Raw genomic sequence first — 18,598 nt, 5'->3', positions numbered from 1 at the left:
ATCCACTGTGTTGTTTTTTGTTCATTTTGCTAGCTTGGGGGTTTCAATTTAGCTGTAATTTATTATGTTACCGGCTGAAGCAGCCCCTTTAAGAATGTAGCAGATGTAGGTAAGACATGTGACCGCGGCAAGCATCTTCACATGCATCAAGAGAATTTTCCAAAATAAAACATCGTTCAGAATCAGATAATAAATAAAATGAAAAATAATGTAAGTTATGTATTCTTCGGTACCAATTGACAGTTGGCCCGGGAGTTGGGGACCACTGCACTACAAGACAAGTGAGGTCAATAGAGGAATGCATTTACTCTTCCTGTGTTTTGAAAATAAGTAAAAGGCATAAATTGCAACCTACCAACTTTTCATGAGAAAGTCTGAACAACATCATTCGTTGCAATATATGGGAATATATGTTACTATGGATGGCATACATGGGATATATTAAACTTGGAATAGCACATACTGGTACCCACTCTTGCCAAAAGCCATAACCTCTCTTTCCCAATTAGACCCAAAGTTTATGCTTTTCATTTTGTCCATTGTTGTTGCTTTTTTTTTATTGTTGCTTTTTACTGTTATGGTGGAATTTTGTCTTCTCCCAATAAAAATTACAATAGTAATAATAATAATGTCTGAAATGTTTTTAGTATTGATGCATATGGAAGGTGTATTTGTCATATGCACAGATATAGAGGGGACAAAATCTAGTTAAATACAGGTATCATAATATACACCACCAATAATGCCACGTCAAGTCAAGTCAAGTCAAGTCAAGTTTATTTGTATAGCGCTTTTCACAACAGACATTGTCTCAAAGCAGCTTTACAGAAAACAACAGTGAAGGTGAATGGTGTGCGTTTGTCCCTGATGAGCAGCCGTGGCGACAGTGGCAAGGAAAAACTCCCTTAGATGATATGAGGAAGAAACCTTGAGAGGAACCAGACTCAAAGGGGAACCCATCCTCATATGGGTGACATCAAAAGTTTGGTCATAAATCTTTCAACAATACAGAACAATTTGTGATCATCATAGATCCAGCATCAGCTTCTCCATGCCAGGGCCTTTAAACACTCGGCATCTACTTCTCCATGATCATCCATAGGTCCATAATCTTCACGAGGTGGGACGTGACTGGAGCTGGCCAAACCTCAGGAAGCCTCGGGATGGGGAGAGAAAGAGAAGCAGTGGAGAGGAATTAGCGTAGCTGCTGTTCATGATATTAACAGCACAAGTTGATAATGTGCATGTGATCAGATGTTCTGGAGCACAAGGTTGTGATGTGATGTGCGTGATGTGTGTTATGTGTAGGCTTTGCTAAAAAGATATGTTTTTAATCTACACTTAAACTGGGAGAGTGTATCTGAACCCCGAACACTGTCAGGAAGACTATTCCAGAGTTTAGGAGCTAAATGTGAAAATGCTCTACCGCCTTTAGTGGACTTTGCTATTCTAGGAACTACTAGAAGCCCAGAGTTTTGAGATCTCAGGGAGCGTGACGGATTGTAGCGTGTTAAGAGACTGGATAGATACATGGGAGCCAAACCATTTAGTGCTTTATAAGTGAGTAGCAGTAGTTTGTAGTCTATTCGAAACTTAATAGGAAGCCAATGTAGGGACGATAAGATTGGGGTTATATGATCGTATTTTCTTGACCTAGTAAGAACTCTTGCTGCGGCATTCTGAACTAACTGAAGCTTGTTTATTAATGAGACCTGGATTAAACCAGGTGATTATATGGGTCTAAACGAGTCTACACCGTCAGGATATGTTTATAAGCATGAGCCCCGTCAGACTGGTCGTGGGGGGGGTGTAGGAACCATTTATAGTGCTTCTCTTAATGTTAGTCAGAGATTAGGATTCAGCTTTAAATCATTTGAAGTGCTCGTTCTTAAAATTGCACTTTCAGAGATGCATAGAAAACTCGCTCTGGTCACCGTGTACAGACCCCCAGGACCCTACGCTGATTTTCTTCATGAGTTTGCTTGTTTTCTCTCAGACCTCCTGATCAGCTTTGATAAAGTGCTGCTTGTAGGAGATTTTAATATTCATGTAGATGATGAAAACGATGCCCTAGGATTATCATTTGTCGATTTACTAAACTCTTTTGGAGTTAAACAAAACGTCACCAGACCAACCCACCGTTTTAACCACACACTAGACTTAATAATATCCCACGGAGCAGACGTCACTGATATAAATATTTTACCTCAGAATGATGACATCACAGACCATTATCTCCTACTGTACACACTACCGGTAGAGCAGATTAACCGTGTTTCACCACGGTATCGACTTGGTAGGACTATTATTCCAACCACTAAGGACAGATTCATAAATAACCTGCCTGATTTATCTCAGTTTCACATTAAACCCATAAATGCTGATCATCTTGATGAGATGGCGAACAACATAGACCTTATCCTCACTAGCACTTTAGACACTGTTGCCCCCATCTGGTTAAAAAAGGTTCGAGAACAAGCAACTGCACCTTGGTATAATAGTCATACGCATGCCCTAAAGAGAACAACACGTAATCTGGAGAGAAAATGGAGGAAAACTAAATTGGAGGTATTTAGAATTGCGTATAAAGACAGTATGCTTAGCTACAGACAGGCGCTAAAAGCTGCTAGAGCTAAACACCTGAGCAAACTCATAGAAAATAACAAAAACAATCCCAGGTTCCTTTTCAGTACAGTCGCTAAATTAACAACAAATCAGGGATCTGAAAAATGTGTTCCATCACAGTTTAGTAGTGAAGACTTTATGAATTTCTTCACTGAAAAAATAGATAACATTCGAAAAACAATTGTGGCAGTTCAACCTCTGACAGCATCTCCTGACACAATCGTACTTACAACCCCACAACTACACTGTTTTACATGTATAGGACAGGAAGAGCTGTATGATGCTATTATGAAAGCTAAATCAACAACATGTCAGTTAGATCCAATTCCCACTAAACTACTGAAGGAAGTGTTATATACAGCTGGTGAGCCTCTTTTAAATATTATTAACTCCTCACTATCGTTAGGTCATGTCCCTAAATCCCTCAAGTTAGCAGTTATTAAGCCCCTCAAAAAAAAACCTAATCTGGATCCAAACACGCTATCGAATTACAGACCAATTTCAAATCTCCCATTTATGTCTAAGATTTTAGAAAAGATTGTCGCTGCCCAGTTATGTAACCACTTGCAGGAGAACAATATCTTTGAAGAGTTTCAGTCAGGTTTTAGGCCCCATCATAGCACAGAAACTGCTCTAGTTAAAATCACTAACGACCTGTTTTTAGCTTCAGACCAAGGCTACATCTCCCTATTAGTTTTACTAGATCTTAGTGCTGCGTTCGACACTATAGATCATGATCTTCTCCTCGATCGCTTACAGAATTACATCGGTATTCAGGGACAGGCATTAAGCTGGTTTAAATCCTACCTGTCCAATCGTTACCATTTCGTAGATTTAAATGGAGAGCTATCCAGGATAATGCTAGTAAATTATGGCGTGCCACAAGGGTCAGTTCTGGGACCCCTGCTTTTTACAATATACATGCTTCCATTAGGAAATATTATTAGAAGGCATGGAATTAGCTTCCATTGTTATGCTGATGATACCCAGCTATATATTTCATCCAAACCAGGCGATACAGCTCAATTAGCTCGCATAACTGAGTGTGTTGAAGAAATAAGAGATTGGATGACCCATAACTTTCTGCTATTAAATCCTGATAAAACGGAGATTTTGCTCATCGGCCCAAAAAATAGTACACAGAAGCTCCAGCATCTCAGCCTGCATTTAGACGGTTGTTCTGTAACTACTAGTTCAACGGTAAAAGACCTGGGAGTTATTTTAGACAGCAACTTATCTTTTAAAAATCACATCAATCAAGTTACAAAAACAGCCTTCTTTCACCTTAGAAATATTTCTAAGCTAAGAAATATGTTATCTATATCTGATGCAGAGAAGCTCGTCCATGCGTTTATGACCTCTAGAATAGACTACTGTAATGCATTACTAGGTGGATGTCCTGCATCATTAATAAACAATAATGCCACCATTTAAATACACCAGTAATCTAGTAATCATTAGTATAACTAATAGTATATCTACTTTATTTAATTTAATTTAATTAATATTTTATTTCGTGTTTAAACCAGTAAGCAAATTGGTAATAAGGTAATTCTATTTAATTAAATCAGTTCTACTTAAATGAATCAGTTGGGTATACATTTTAAACAAATCAGTAAAATAGCATTAGTAAAATCTTAAATAATTTCGTCTCTCTTAAATACTTGCATATTATATGCATATATATTAATAAATGTACAATTTATAACTGAGGCTGTAATAATATTTACCCACTTTTCTGTCCCAACTGTAGCGCAACCTGACATTTTCCTGCATGGACTCTAACACCTTCCCAGTTTTCTTCAATGCCACAAGTTTCCTGCAGTTACCAGGCAGAAGGGAGCACAACATGGTGTCTGTAAGCTTCCAGTTTCGCACTTGGAATGCTAACGGTCTGCTTCTGTTCAGCGAACTGGCTGCTGGCATGTTGGAGCTTGTGCTAAAAGATGGCAAAGTCTTGGTACACATCAGCGTCCTGCAGCCGAAAAGCTCCCACGTTGACATGGCATCAGGTACGGAGGATGGTAGTAAACCATGTGGCAGTTTTGGGGCCTGCTGTTGCTACTTACTGTAGTTAAAGGCAGGTGATTGATGGATGAACTGGAAAAGTTGAGAGTAACCTCCCCAAGTTGCTTGACATATTTGCATGCGACAGCTCTCTCTTTCTCACTTTACCCAAGAAGAGTGAGTGGAGCGTGTTTGTGTATAAGTGTGTGTGTGTGTGTGTGTGTGTGTGTGTGTGTGTGTGTGTGTGTGTGTGTGTGTGTGTGTGTGTGTGTGTGTGTCTGTGTGTGTGCGTGCACACTGAAGTCAAAGCCAAGCAGTAAGCGGTGAGCAACTTGAAAATATTGAAATTGGAAAAAGAGCATTGCTGTCTATCGACCATGGCAAAAAAATAAATTAAAAAATGTGTGCGCTTAACCTGGGTTCAATGTTCTCTGAGCATTAGGCAGCAGATATTGTTATAGGCACATTTTGTCTGAACCGGGATCTTTTGTTAAGTAAGTTCATTAATTTTAGACACAAAAAATATGAAACGCATTTACATTTTACAATAATGGCATTTAGAAGATGCCCTTATCCAGAGCGGTGTATAAAAGTGCTTTGGGTTTCTATCAACAAAATAAATCAACACTGGTTCACTAGGGTGCAGACTTAGGATGCATCAGCCTAAACTGTGTTGAGAGGAATTATAGCACACTGTTATTTTTTCTTAACAAAAACATAAAACAAACAGGTAAAAAAAAGTGCTCGCTTAAGTTTTCAGGAAGAGGAAGGTCTTCACTTTAGGGGAAGGTTATTCCACCACCTTAGTACCAGAACAAAGATGAGTCTTGATGTAATGCAGGATATACAGGATAATACAGGAAAGGTAACAGCCTTATACTAATTAACAAATACAGGCGATAAGAAAATAATATGTATAATCAAGGTGTAAAAGCAAATTGTAAAGTATTAATATAAGCAAAAAGAATCATTAACCCTGGACCTAATTAGTTATGTAGCATGTCCTCTGATTCCAATTTGCTGACCTTTTTGCCTCTTATTAATTAATGAATACTGCTATTTCACGTGTACAATATAATTTGCAGCCTGGGAAATTCAGAAACACAGGAAAACCAGCAGTTCATGCCAACATTGTATTTAAAAAGGTTATTTCATTAGATTTTGTGGGCAGTCTATTTTTATTGTACTGTAGATTTTTATGTATGCATGACAATTTTTAAAAAGTGTAAAATGTATAATTCACACAAGGCAGTGTATTTTTTAATTATTATTATTTTTATTATTTATTGAAATTTTTTTAACATTGAAAGTGTTGAAAATGGATTACAAACAAAATGTAATAACTCTTAATTAACCAGTAATTTACACTTGAATATGGCGTGTATATATTATCATACATTTTTCCATAATAGACTACACATTCTCACTCCCAATTCGTCACATATTGACGCGTTCAGGATCCCTTGGCGTCACTTTTTGACATTCTGGGTACCCCTTTGGCGTCATTGTTCAACATGCAGGGTGAGGGTTAGGGTTAGGGTTAGGGTTAGGGTTAGGGTTAGTAAGAATGGGCTAGGGTTAGTTGGAAGTAAAAACGTGTTGCTGAACACTGTTTCACAGAGGGCACTTTGATATCAGAGAACGAGTGAATTTTAAAAATCAAATATCAGAGCTAGATAAATATCTAAATATCTAACTTCGGGGCAGTCTGTTTCCCTAACACGTCAATTTTCAACACCGCAGGCCCTGGTTTAGAGTTCTATAGAGGTCTACGGGAATCTCTACATGTTGAACAATTATGCCAAAGGGGTCGAAGTCTGTGGGAATCTATGCACTTAAAAAAAAAAAAAAAAACGCTAAAAGGGTACCGAGTGTGTCAAAAAGTGACCCCAAGGGATCCTGACAAATGCGTTCATATGTGACGAGTTGGGAGTGAGAACGTGTTCCAATAGACTATCTTTAAACGCAACACACAAAGTGGCAGTATAAATTATATATAAAAATATCTTGCCATTCCCTTAAAGAGTACTGGTTTATTTAGATTAAGATTCTTGATACGCTGGCGATTCTTTTATGTAATTGTTGAACATCCTTTTCCAAATCAATGGGCATAACTATGGATTTATTCTTCACCTTTGCTGTTTTAATGGCTTCTATGTTGAGCTAGGCTTCCTACTAAAAACCTAGCTAGAGGGATTTGTGCCCGCAAAAGAATTATTGAGGTCAGGTTAACTTTTTTCACACCTTGTCAAAACGTCTTTTCTGAACTTTGTGTTGTTCACATTGTTGCCTTCAGGAAGATTAAATAATCTTTTTAAATGTTTTTGTAGGAAAAAGCATGAACCCAAGTGCAGGATTTAGTGTTTTATTTATTTCATTATTTTCAGCAGTACTTTTGGCAATATTCCACACAGTACAAGATCAATTAAAAACAAAAGAAGTGAATAAACAGTTATTAACAAGTTATTTAACAGAGTCTGTGTGATTGTGAACAGGTGTGCATGGTCAAAGGTTTGGTGACTGTGAGCAATGAGAGGTTTCAGAGGGAACTGGGGTCAATGGGGCATTGCAGATGTGGATGTGACTAAAATAAAAAGTTGAAAGATATAACAGTGTAACAGCAACAATATCTGCACTTCATTGAACAATTGTCATTTAGCATAAATAAAAGCTTTACACACTCTTGGCATCCAGACAGTTCGTTTCTGCAAACATTGAGCTGAAATACTTTGCTATGATTTTGCCAAAATTGCTAAAGGTGTTCTTTGCTAGTTGGATATTTCTTTCTGTCCTTGCGATTCAGTTAATTGCAGAGCAGTTCAATAGGATTTAGATCCGGTGACTGGGCAGTCCTTTCTACCTACCTACCTACCTACCTACTCACCTACCTACCTACCTACTCACCTACCTACCTACCTACCTACCTACCTACCTACCTACCTACCTACCTACCTACCTACCTACTTACTGTATCTTTTTACGAAGCACGTGGTAGCTTAGTGTTTGACGCATTAGACATTGGATCCGAAGGTCATGAGTTCCATTGCCATTCCTTGGTCCCCGAGCAACGCCGTTAACCCCCATAGCTGTTCAGATGCATAAATGAGATAAATGTAAGTCGCTATGGATACCAAATGCCATAAATGTAAATGTAAAAATAAAATAAAATAGAAACACAACAATTGTGCAATTGTGAGCTAAAGTGTAATATTGAGTTGTATGATTAACAAAATGTAAATTTAGCAACCCAGAGTACCAAGTAAAATCAACAACATTTGATTGAATAATTTTCACCGGTAAACACTTTCATTTGAAATTATTTCCTGTTCTCTCAAACACTAGAAAGTAACAGAATTCATGATGTCTGTGCGTTTATGTTCCTATAATCAGATACATTCAGGTAATCAAGAACTGAATCTTTTTCATGCTGTCTGTGCTCTCAGAGATGTTAACATGCTGTTATTGCAGCTTGGGTAGATTGCTTTCAGAGTTGAGTGGTTTGCAAATGCAACATTTTCTGAGTAATAAAAGGAGTAGCGCAGAAAGTAAAGTGTAATTTGGTTGGACTGTGTTGAATTGTTAATGGTGGCAGTGTGATTTGTTTATTCATTGCAACAATCTGCAAAGCTAATGTACAGTGGGTACGGAAAGTATTTAGACCCCCTTAAATTTTTCACTCTTTGTTATATTGCAGCCATTTGCTAAAATCATTTAAGTAAATTTTTCTTCCTCATTAATGTGCACGATACACCCCATATTGACAGAAAAACACAGAATTGTTGACATTGTTGCAGATTTATTAAAAAAGAAAAATATCACATTGTCCTAAGTATTCAGACCCTTTGCTGAGTATTTAGTAGAAGTACCCTTTAGAACTAATACAGCCATGAATTTTTGTGGGAAAGATGCAACAAGTTTTTCACACCTGGATTTGGGGATCCGCTGTCATTCCTCCTTGCAGATCCTCTCCAGTTCTGTTAGGTTGGATGGTAAACATTGGTTTACCAGAGATGCTCAATTGGGTTTAAGTCAGGGCTCTGGCTGGGCCATTCAAGAACAGTCACGGAGTTGTTGTGAAGCCACTCCTTCGTTATTTTAGCTGTGTGCTTAGGGTCATTTTCTTGTTGGAAGGTAAACCTTCGGCCCAGTCTGAGGTCCAGAGCACTCTGGAGAAGGTTTTCGTCCAGGATATCCCTGTACTTGGCCGCATTCATCTTTCCCTTGATTGCAACCAGTTGTCCTGTCCCTGCAGCTGAAAAACACCCCCACAGCATGATGCTGCCACCACCATGCTTCACTGTTGGGACTGTATTGGACAGGTGATGAGCAGTGCCTGGTTTTCTCCACACATACCGCTTGGAATTAAGGCCAAAAAGTTCTACCTTGGTCTCATCAGACCAGAGAATCCAGGTGTGTGGCTTTCCTAATCAAGTCCAATCAGTATAATCAAACACAACTGGACTCAATGAAGGTGTAGAACCATCTCAAGGATGATCAGAAGAAATGAGTAGCACCTGAGTTAAATATATGAGTGTCACAGCAAAGGATCTAAATACTTAGGACCATGTGATATTTCAGTTTTACTAATAGGTAAATATGTTTTAGGAAAATTATGCTTATCTCTTCACTTAAATGTTATTGCTAAATACCGAAACAAAAAAAAGTGTCAAGTTTATTTTATCTCTTTTAATTTTTTTTAATCTTCTACCTGTTATATTAGTTATCATGTTACACTTTTAAAATCTATCACCCCAGTTGTATTACAGTAGACTAATTTGCATATGTTTTTAAAGACCCGAAGAGTTGAAGGAAGACTGGAGAAAGTATTATTCTCGAGCATCACTCTAACATTTTATTTCACTCTGCTCATCACAATTTATTCAGATTAACCCAAGAGTAAAAAGTCATTGCTTTTCTATTGCAGAAAGACAATGGCTGAGGTGTTGTACACTTTTACACTGCCAGAATGTAAAGAGCAGTTAGTGTGCACTGTGTAGTATCTCATAATGTCTTCCCATATGCTGTGGTACACTTATACTCTTCTCACTAATGTTTATTATATATCTCTATTGTATTCTGTTGCACTGTGATGCTGGAGACTCAAGAGTTTGCTATAGTTTTGATCTATCTGTATGGAAGGCCCATAAAAACTCTTGGCATAGAGTTTTGCTGCTTCCTTTTTTTTTATATGTACATAATAGTTAATGCTAGCTCATTGCACACTAACCCAGTCCCAATATCACAGAAATCTCATTTCAATCACTAAAGCTATTTGCACTTTGAGTATTATCATTCGTTACTTATAGAATGGCCTTGCAACAGACTTGAATCTGGCTTTACAAAATATTCTGCCCCAAAATGGTCTATTTTTTCTCTTATATTCCTCTCTCACTTCAGAGAGCAGCCTTTGACAACTCTTAACACTGCCATGCATCACAAAACATAGACTTGGGCAGAGAGATAAACAGAGACAATGAATGATTTTCACTTAGTACCAAAAGTATCAGATATGTGTCTCAACTGTAGTAATATGCCAAGTGTTATTATACTGAACAAAATTATAAACGCAACACTTTTGTTTTTGCCCCCATTTTTCATGAGCTGAACTCAAAGATCTAAGCCTTTTTCTATGTACACAAAAGGCCTATTTCTCTCAAATATTGTTCACAAATATGTCTACATCTGTGTTAGTGAGCACTTCTCCTTTGCCGAGATCATCCATCCACCTCACAGGTGTGGCATATCAAAATGCAGATTAGACAGCATGATTATTGCACAGGTGTGCCTTAGGCTGGCCACAATATAAGGTCACTCTAATATGTGCAGTTTTACTGTATTGGGGGTTCTGGGGGTCCGAAAACCAGTTAAAGTTGCTAATGAAAACCCAAAGGAGGAAAGAAACCAGTGGAAACTAGGAAACCACAAGAGAACTTGTAAAATCATGCAGCTGTATTCTCCACTACTAATATGTATATGATCTTCATAATCCCATTAATGAGGGAAGTCTGAATGTAGAAGAGAGTTTGCTTTCCATTTGCAGGTCTCTATGTGCACTTGTGTGTGTTGCATCATATTTTTATCTAGTTTTTCAAAGGGTAGACAAAGAAGGGTAAGTTCTGTCAGTATTATTAGTATTGCAGTAGTATTTACATATTTGGCCGATTCAGTACGCTGTAAAGCTTCAGTTCAACTGCCTGGACATTTTCTAACTTACTATATAAAGTTCAGATCATATGTGAAAGATTTAGTGCTGAATAAAAGCCATTGTTGCTTTATTGTCCAGCTAGAACACTAGTATGCTAGTAATGTAATAAAACAAAGCATACTTAGAGAACTTATTATTATTATTTTTTTTTAGAAAAGAGGAATCTATGTTTTCAGGGGAGCAGGTGTGGGCTTGATTATGTAAAAATCTTTATTACATCTAATGAATTATAAGCTGTATTTTGACAGTATACTATATTATACAGTCTGTGTAATGAATTTTTCTACATGTAAAACAGTTCTAATTGATTGATTAATTTCAGTCATTTCTATCAATTCAATGCCATATGCAATCTTTTTATGCCCTTAATATTTCATCAAACAACAAGGTTTGTTATTTTGTGCTGGGCTTTTAGTCATTGCAATGACTCAGAAATAAATAACACAGTTCAGGGATTTATTGATTATAGCCATCAAAACAGTGGCTATAGTTATAAAGGCTGGTAACCTGAGCTTTCAGACAAGCTTTCATTTGTAAGTGACATCCAAAGTGTCTTGTGTTTTGCTGCTCTTCCTCATATTGACCCACTTAATGGCCTTTTGTTGTCTGAGCTGAGACTGTGTCTATCAGGGAGATGCTACAGGAATATTCTATGCTGAAATAAACTGTGTGTGTTGTGTGTTGTGGTCCTTCTATTGTGTAAATGTGTCTATTGCTCTATTTTCTAGCTCTATTTTATAATCTTCAAATATTTTTCATATATTTTTTTATTTTATTTATTATTATTTGAATGTATTCAAATGCAGTCTAGTAGTAATACTGGTTATTCTGATGTTCTGTATTTTAAAATAGCTACCTGATCTATATGGAGCAACTCAACAAAAACTTTGTACTTCCCTGAGTGCTAACAATCTAATTTAACAAGAGCTTTTAACAAGAGCCCATGACATTGACTTGTGAAGTGCTGGTCTGCTGCTTCTTTTGCTTTATCTTTTGCCTGATCCTGATCTGATTAATGTGTTGAATATTTGCTTATACTTGCTTGCTCTTACTCTCTCTGTGTAAATTTGCAATTGCGTCTTTTTTGTAATAGTGTCTCACTTCCATGACATACAGAAACTTTTACTAATGTCTTAACTTCTTAACAATCCCTTTTTATTCTAATTGCCTAAATATTCTCTGAAATTTACAGACATATGATTTGGGTCATACTGTATTCACATAATTTCTGTACTGGATCTCTGCCAGTTTAAGCAAATCCTACAATATATGAATATTTTTTCTTTTTTTCTTTTTTTTTTTATCTGTATGTTTTTATGATTACAGGTTCAGGGCTGAATGATGGAGAATGGCATGATGTTCGCTTCTTGGCCAAAGAGAACTTGGCCATGCTGACCATTGATGGAGATGAATCTTCAGCTGTGAGGACCAATGCAGCCATTCACATAATGACTGGAGGAATGTATCATTTTGGAGGTCAGTCTTAAAATTTGAAAGCGATATCTGGACTTGAGCTAACAGCAGAATGGAAAATTAGTGTTTTAAATTTATTGAACGTGCTGGATGTATCTTGGGAAAAGGGTTTCACATCCTTAATAGGTTCCTGTTGGGAACTGGAGTCAATGAACAAAGCCTGCTTCGAGACAATACTGGAGCTGGTTGTCTGCCTAATTAAGGCAGAAAGTATGAGTAATGGTGTCTGTGTTGATAGCTTGTACAGATTTTTATTGCACTGTAGCTATAATAGCTAATAAAATCTTGATATTTTAATAATTGCCAAACAAATGATATATAAAGTAATGAATGGACAGGGTTAGTGTACTGGACAGGGTCTCAAATAGTCTCATGATACAGCTTGTAAATTAATTAGTATATATGGTAAGGGAACAATCATTTTACTTACAACTTGTTTTTATATTTATTTCTATTAAAATACCGCTTATATTGAATTCCTGTTTGCTTGTTTAATTGAACCAGCTTACAGAGAAATTGTTTTTTTCGCTATACTTACATATCGCAGACAGATGCGTATGTAATATAATCGGTGTGATAAAATCTGATTACCTCTTAACTGAAACTTTTGAGATAGGGTCCTGAAATCTAACTACTCTCACAAACTATTATGCTACTGACAGGTTCATATGCGTGTCCACAGACATAGCCATCTATAAAATTTGAACCGCAAACCAGTGTGTCAAAAAGAAAGTGCACGAAAATGGCAGTTCATCTTCATGGCATTGTGTGGCACTATGAGCAGGACTGCTGGTTAATGCTGAGGGATAGATTGTCTGATGGTTAAATCACTTGCACTTATCTTCACAAAGGCTTAAATTAGAATGGAGTTGTAGTTTTCTTCAACCACACCAGTTCTCCCAATTTTTACTCACAACTGCACAAAGACAAAGTTCAAAATTCACAATTCTGTTCTGTCTACTATGTTTGTAATTTTTTTTTTCTTTCTCAAGACTAGAAATTAACCCAAAGTTATTCCATTGAGATTATATATATATATATATATATATATATATATATATATATATATATATATATATATATATATATATATATATATATATATATATATATATATATATATATATATATATATATATAAATGTATTATTATACACTAACCACTATATATATATATATATATATATATATATATATATATATATATATATATATATATATATATATATATATATATATATATATATATAAATTTATTATTTATTTATTTATTTATTTATTTATTTATTTATTTATTTATTTATTTATTTATTTATTTTTAGCTAAATTGTGAGAAAAATTTGAGAAATGTAAGATTGCCTGTGCTGAAGGAAATGAAGCTCAGACACAGCAGTTTGACTGAGTATCTAAATGAGTCAAAATGCTGGTTATGGAATGAAAATGAAAAACTATTTATGCACTTGCTTTTGTAGTTGTTACATTTTGAAGTAAATTCATTTATACTTATATATTTATACTTATATACACATAAATATGGTGTCCAGTGGTCTATATAGATCATTGGTGCATCCTGTTTAATGAAAAAAGGCATGTTTTATTGCAAATTTAAATGATGTATTACTTTGACATGTTTGATCAAATATGACCGAGCAGTTTAAGCTCTTTTTGCTGGCATCTGAAAAAACAGCACGTTTGGGCGCCGGTGGCAATTCAGACTCCAGAGGGTTAAAGATCCTGGCCAATAGATTGTCCCGGTGCATTGCTAGTAAGGCTAAACAGCAGTCTAATTAAACCTTCTGATACTAAGAGACTAATTTGAAGAAACAGGCAAGAGCACAATGGATTTAATTGGGTATTAGCATCAAATTCAGGGCCCTGTCCAATTAGAGCCTCAGTGACAACAAGGTCAGAGGTACAAATCACCAGGCCAAACTGGGAAAAGCCATTACCGCTGTAGCTCATCTGCAACTTGTTCTTCTGTCACTGATCTATTGTACCCATTCCAACACCATTTCCATTAGCACATGTTAGTTATTGCCAAACTCCTCTCTTTGGACTGATGATTAAATACGGTGTGTTTGCTTGTTTTTGGCTGGATAAGTGTTTAAAATGTTGGAGCGGTCATAGTAAGGCCATTTGCACATGCTGGAATCAGTTCTGTTTGACTTTTGAATCTCTCAGTCTGGATTATGCCTCTTATATTTACAGAGTATTCGCCCTACTGAAATTTCATGGGTCTGCTACCATAGAATAAAAATAGCATATTTATTATATTGCTGCAGCAGTGGAGTATCACATTTGCCCGTTTTGTTTGGTTGTTATCTTTATCAATATGGAGTTAAGGACCCAAACATGTGCAAACATAAACAGGTGTTTGTAAAAGATAAAGCCTCATCTGTGGCTAACTCTCATCACTGTCAGTTTGACTTGGAGCAGAGTGTGTATATCCATAAATGTCTGCCATTTTATTTGCTTTATGTATTTATAGATGATTTGTAAGTTTTTCAAGGTTTAGTGGAAGGACAGGGAAGTTTTAAATCTCTTGTTTAGCATATCTTAACAGTGAACAGTATCTATTAGCCAAAGGCACAGTCAAGAGTGAAATTTAAAGGCAGTATACATTGTAACACCAGTACGTTGCCATTGTTTTTATTTCGGATGTTCTTTCTCTTTTAGATGTGACATTTAGATGCGAGCACTTTAAAACTTGCATAAAACCTCTCAGCCACTGGCATCCTGTGTTTGAAAACAGAAAAAAAGTTTTTAAGTGGAACCACTTCTTGAAAAAAACAAACATCTACATAGAAATATATCAAGCAGATAGTTATACGGGATAGCTGGATTCCAGCTGTCATGGGTTCTGTAATGTGTGAGTGGTCTTTTTTCACAATTCAAACAATAACTATAATCCGACCAAAGAACTATAATCTTTTCAATGATTATAAAATTATTGCTAATGTTTACAACAGAGAAGCATCAGAGCCATTTTAAATTAAATTTATTTTATTTTTATTTTATTATTTTATTTTAAATTTACTTTAAATACACAATAACATTTATCAGTCAAATTATAGATGCTTTGGTAAACAAAAATAAAGGGCATCCTGTTCTCACTTATTACACATTACAAATGTCTTTAATTAATCCACAAAAATATTTCTGGACCACAAAGCCACAAGTGTAACCAAATAACCTTATAGGGCATTTTATAAAAGTATGACTGAATGTCATATATATAGCAATCATCCAGTAGAAAGGGAAAAGAAAATTGTCAATACAAGTTTCCAATGTAGAAAAGGAAAAAAAATACACATGTTGAACATCTTTCGTTGACTGTATTGATAAAGGGTTTATAATGCTGCATTTTTAAATTAATGTCTTGAATCAATCGCCTGGCCATGAATTATACATAGAGGGCACAGGTACTCACTAATCTAATCCTATTTATTCTTAAATTCCAATAAATCAACCAAAGCCCTTACAATAATTTCGATAACACAAACAAACACTTGTTATGTCACTTGTACTGTCAGTCAGTATTGTTATACAAATTTTATGAGATTCACACGTTCTATGCATGTCTACATGGGTTTCTTTTAGATTCATCAATTTCCTTATACATAGCTAAAGCAAGCTACCCTGACTAAAGAAAATATATTAATCAGTCATTTAATTGGGGGTGCTTTTCAATGTCACATATACATTACAGCACAATGAAATTATTTCTTTACATATTCTAGCAATGTTAGGAAACTGGGGTCAAAGCACAGGGTCAGCTATGATACATATGGTTAATGACCCAAGAGCACTAACTTGGGTCATTATACACCAACCAGGCATAACACTATAACATTATGGCCAGTGAGAGAATTACACTGATTTTCTGTTTTTCATGACACCTGTTTTTGAGTTGTATATATTAGGCAGCAAGTGAAGAGTTTGTCCTCAAATTGATGTGTAAAAAGCAGGAAAATGGGCATGCATAAAGATTTGAAAAGGGCAAGGGCCAAATTGTGATGGCTAGACGACTGGGTCAGACCATCTCCAAAACTGTAGCTCTTGTGGGATGTTCCCGGTCTGCAGTGGTCAGAATCTATAAAAAGTGGTCCAAGGAAGGAACAGTGGTGAACCGGCAACAGGGTCATGGGCGGCCAAGGCTAATTGATGCACGTGGGGAGCGAAGGTTGGCCTGTGTGGTCCAATCCAACAGACGAGCTCCTGTAGCTCAAATTGCTGAAGAAGGTGATACTGTTAATACTCGAGGTCAGGACTGTTTCGGCAAAAAAAAGGGGGACCAACAACATTTTTAGAAAGGTGATCATAGTGTTATGCCTGATCGGTGGCCATAAAGTAATGCCTGTTTGGTGTATTGTGCATTCATTTATATACTTTACTGTAAATTAACTGTTTACAGTATAACAGTTTTATTGGGAATAATAGAAATGGCCTTTTTTCTGCCTTATGCTGGCCTAGGTGTGTTATCCTTGAAAAGAATACATGAAACACAGTTTTTTATTACTGTGGCATTATGAATGCACGATTTGGTCTTCTTTTAAGCATGTTCATATCCTTAATGCATATCATACAATATTCTGATTTCAACAGATGGATAAGGGAAGCTCAAAGTGATATAAACATTAATAGATACCCTCCCTATGATTTTTTACCGTTTTTGCCACCAGCATGTTTACTATGTTGGGCTTGCTGTATTTTTAAAATATCTGTCCTTGTTTAAGTTTTGCTCCAATTTCAAGGGAAGCCTGATGAAAAAGTGAGAACTAAAACTGAACGTCAGAGCAAGATTTATCCACCAGCAAATGTGTTTCTCTACAGCTCTATCAAGCCTTCAGCTAACTGACAGACACAGTTTTAAAAGATTTGCATGAATTAACATGGAAGACAGAAGTTTTCATAAGAGCTTGAATGAACTACACTAAGGTACATAGGCGGTTAGGGTTGGGGTTAGTAGATGGAAGTCATATTGTTAACTTAAAACATTTTGAATTGATGAATGTAATATTACAACTAGAACACTTTATATAGTAACTATATTGGCATTATAGACTAGCAATATAGTTAGATTTTATTTTTTTTCAGTGATTGCCATCTTCAAGTAAAAATAACTAAAATGCACCCCCAATCAGAATTTGTAAAATGAGTAGATTGCTACCTTTTTACAAAACCACATGGTAATGGTTCTGATTCTTGTCTGTTGCTTTTCTGTGTACAGGGTATTACCTGCGATCACTGGTGTCTCCCTCGCAAAGTTCGTTTCAGGGCTGCATGCAGCTCATCCAGGTGGACGATCAACTGGCTGACATATCAGCAGTGGAGCAGGGCAGGATAGGAGTTTTTGAGAATGTCAGTCTGGATATGTGTGCCATTATAGACAGGTAATAATCTTGTGACCACATTTGACATTATACTTAACACACAGTGCTCTTTGAAAATAAAGACTCCAGCTAGCATACTGAAAGGGTCTTTGGTTTGTCATTCTGGGGAACTTTCAATTAATTACTTGTAAATAAAACTAAAAAGGGTTTTCTCTGTAACAAAAGGGTTCAATCTGTTTAGTAATCTGAAGCAATATGAGGATCCCCGTTTACCATATGTAAAAAATATGTATATAATAATTTTATTTTGTATTCATATGTGAGAAAATTCAGATATCAGAATTATTTAATACACAGCAAGGAAAATAGATACAATCCCAAAAAGCACAAGCACTCATTTTTATGTATAGCATTTTATGTACAGACATATAGCTACCAGTTACTTTCTAAAGAAAATCTCAGCAACACACTGATGTTGATAGACTCCGAAGCGCTTATATAAGCTTCAGTTTGCATCTGTTAAAGGCTAAAAACCTAATTTAAATAAAAACATGACTTACATAAACATGGAATAAATCTTTCAAATGATATGAATTTGAATAGGGCAATCAATTAAAGATTATGTTGGTTTTCTCGTGTAAATTTAGACACGATAACAATATGACAGTTTCTTCCAAATATCCAATATTTTGATATAAATTTCATATGCAAATGTTCATACAAACTATTTATATAATATCTAATTTGGTAAATGAGGTCCACTGTTTCTTTGTCCCTGTCTAGGAGTGTGGGTAGTGGATACAAAACAGTTTTGTTTAACAAGGAATAAATTGCTTATTTTTACCTGAACGAAATACAGAGTGTTTCTGATTGTTCACGGGTCTTGATGGAGTCCCTGATTAGAACCACATCAACAAGGTTTGTTCAATCTAGGAAAAATGTCTTTACACTTATT

At 35.9% G+C, this 18,598-nt stretch overlaps 1 protein-coding gene across 2 annotated transcripts in view; it reads left to right on the top strand.

Moving 5' to 3' along the window:
- Nucleotides 1-18,598, top strand: part of LOC310719776 (contactin-associated protein-like 2) — a 245,626-nt gene that overhangs the window by 125,804 nt on the left and 101,224 nt on the right. For both annotated transcript variants that reach the window (XM_083529850.1, XM_083529849.1), the window contains 3 exons: nt 4,379-4,637; nt 12,164-12,313; nt 17,541-17,703. In XM_083529850.1, coding sequence (XP_083385976.1) covers nt 4,379-4,637; nt 12,164-12,313; nt 17,541-17,703 — 572 coding nt within the window. The remainder of the gene's footprint in view (nt 1-4,378; nt 4,638-12,163; nt 12,314-17,540; nt 17,704-18,598) is intronic.

Source organism: Silurus aristotelis (assembly GCF_946808225.1).
Source record: "Silurus aristotelis genome assembly, chromosome: 25".
Lineage (NCBI taxonomy): Eukaryota > Metazoa > Chordata > Actinopteri > Siluriformes > Siluridae > Silurus > Silurus aristotelis.
This window is presented reverse-complemented; position numbering and strand designations above follow the sequence as displayed.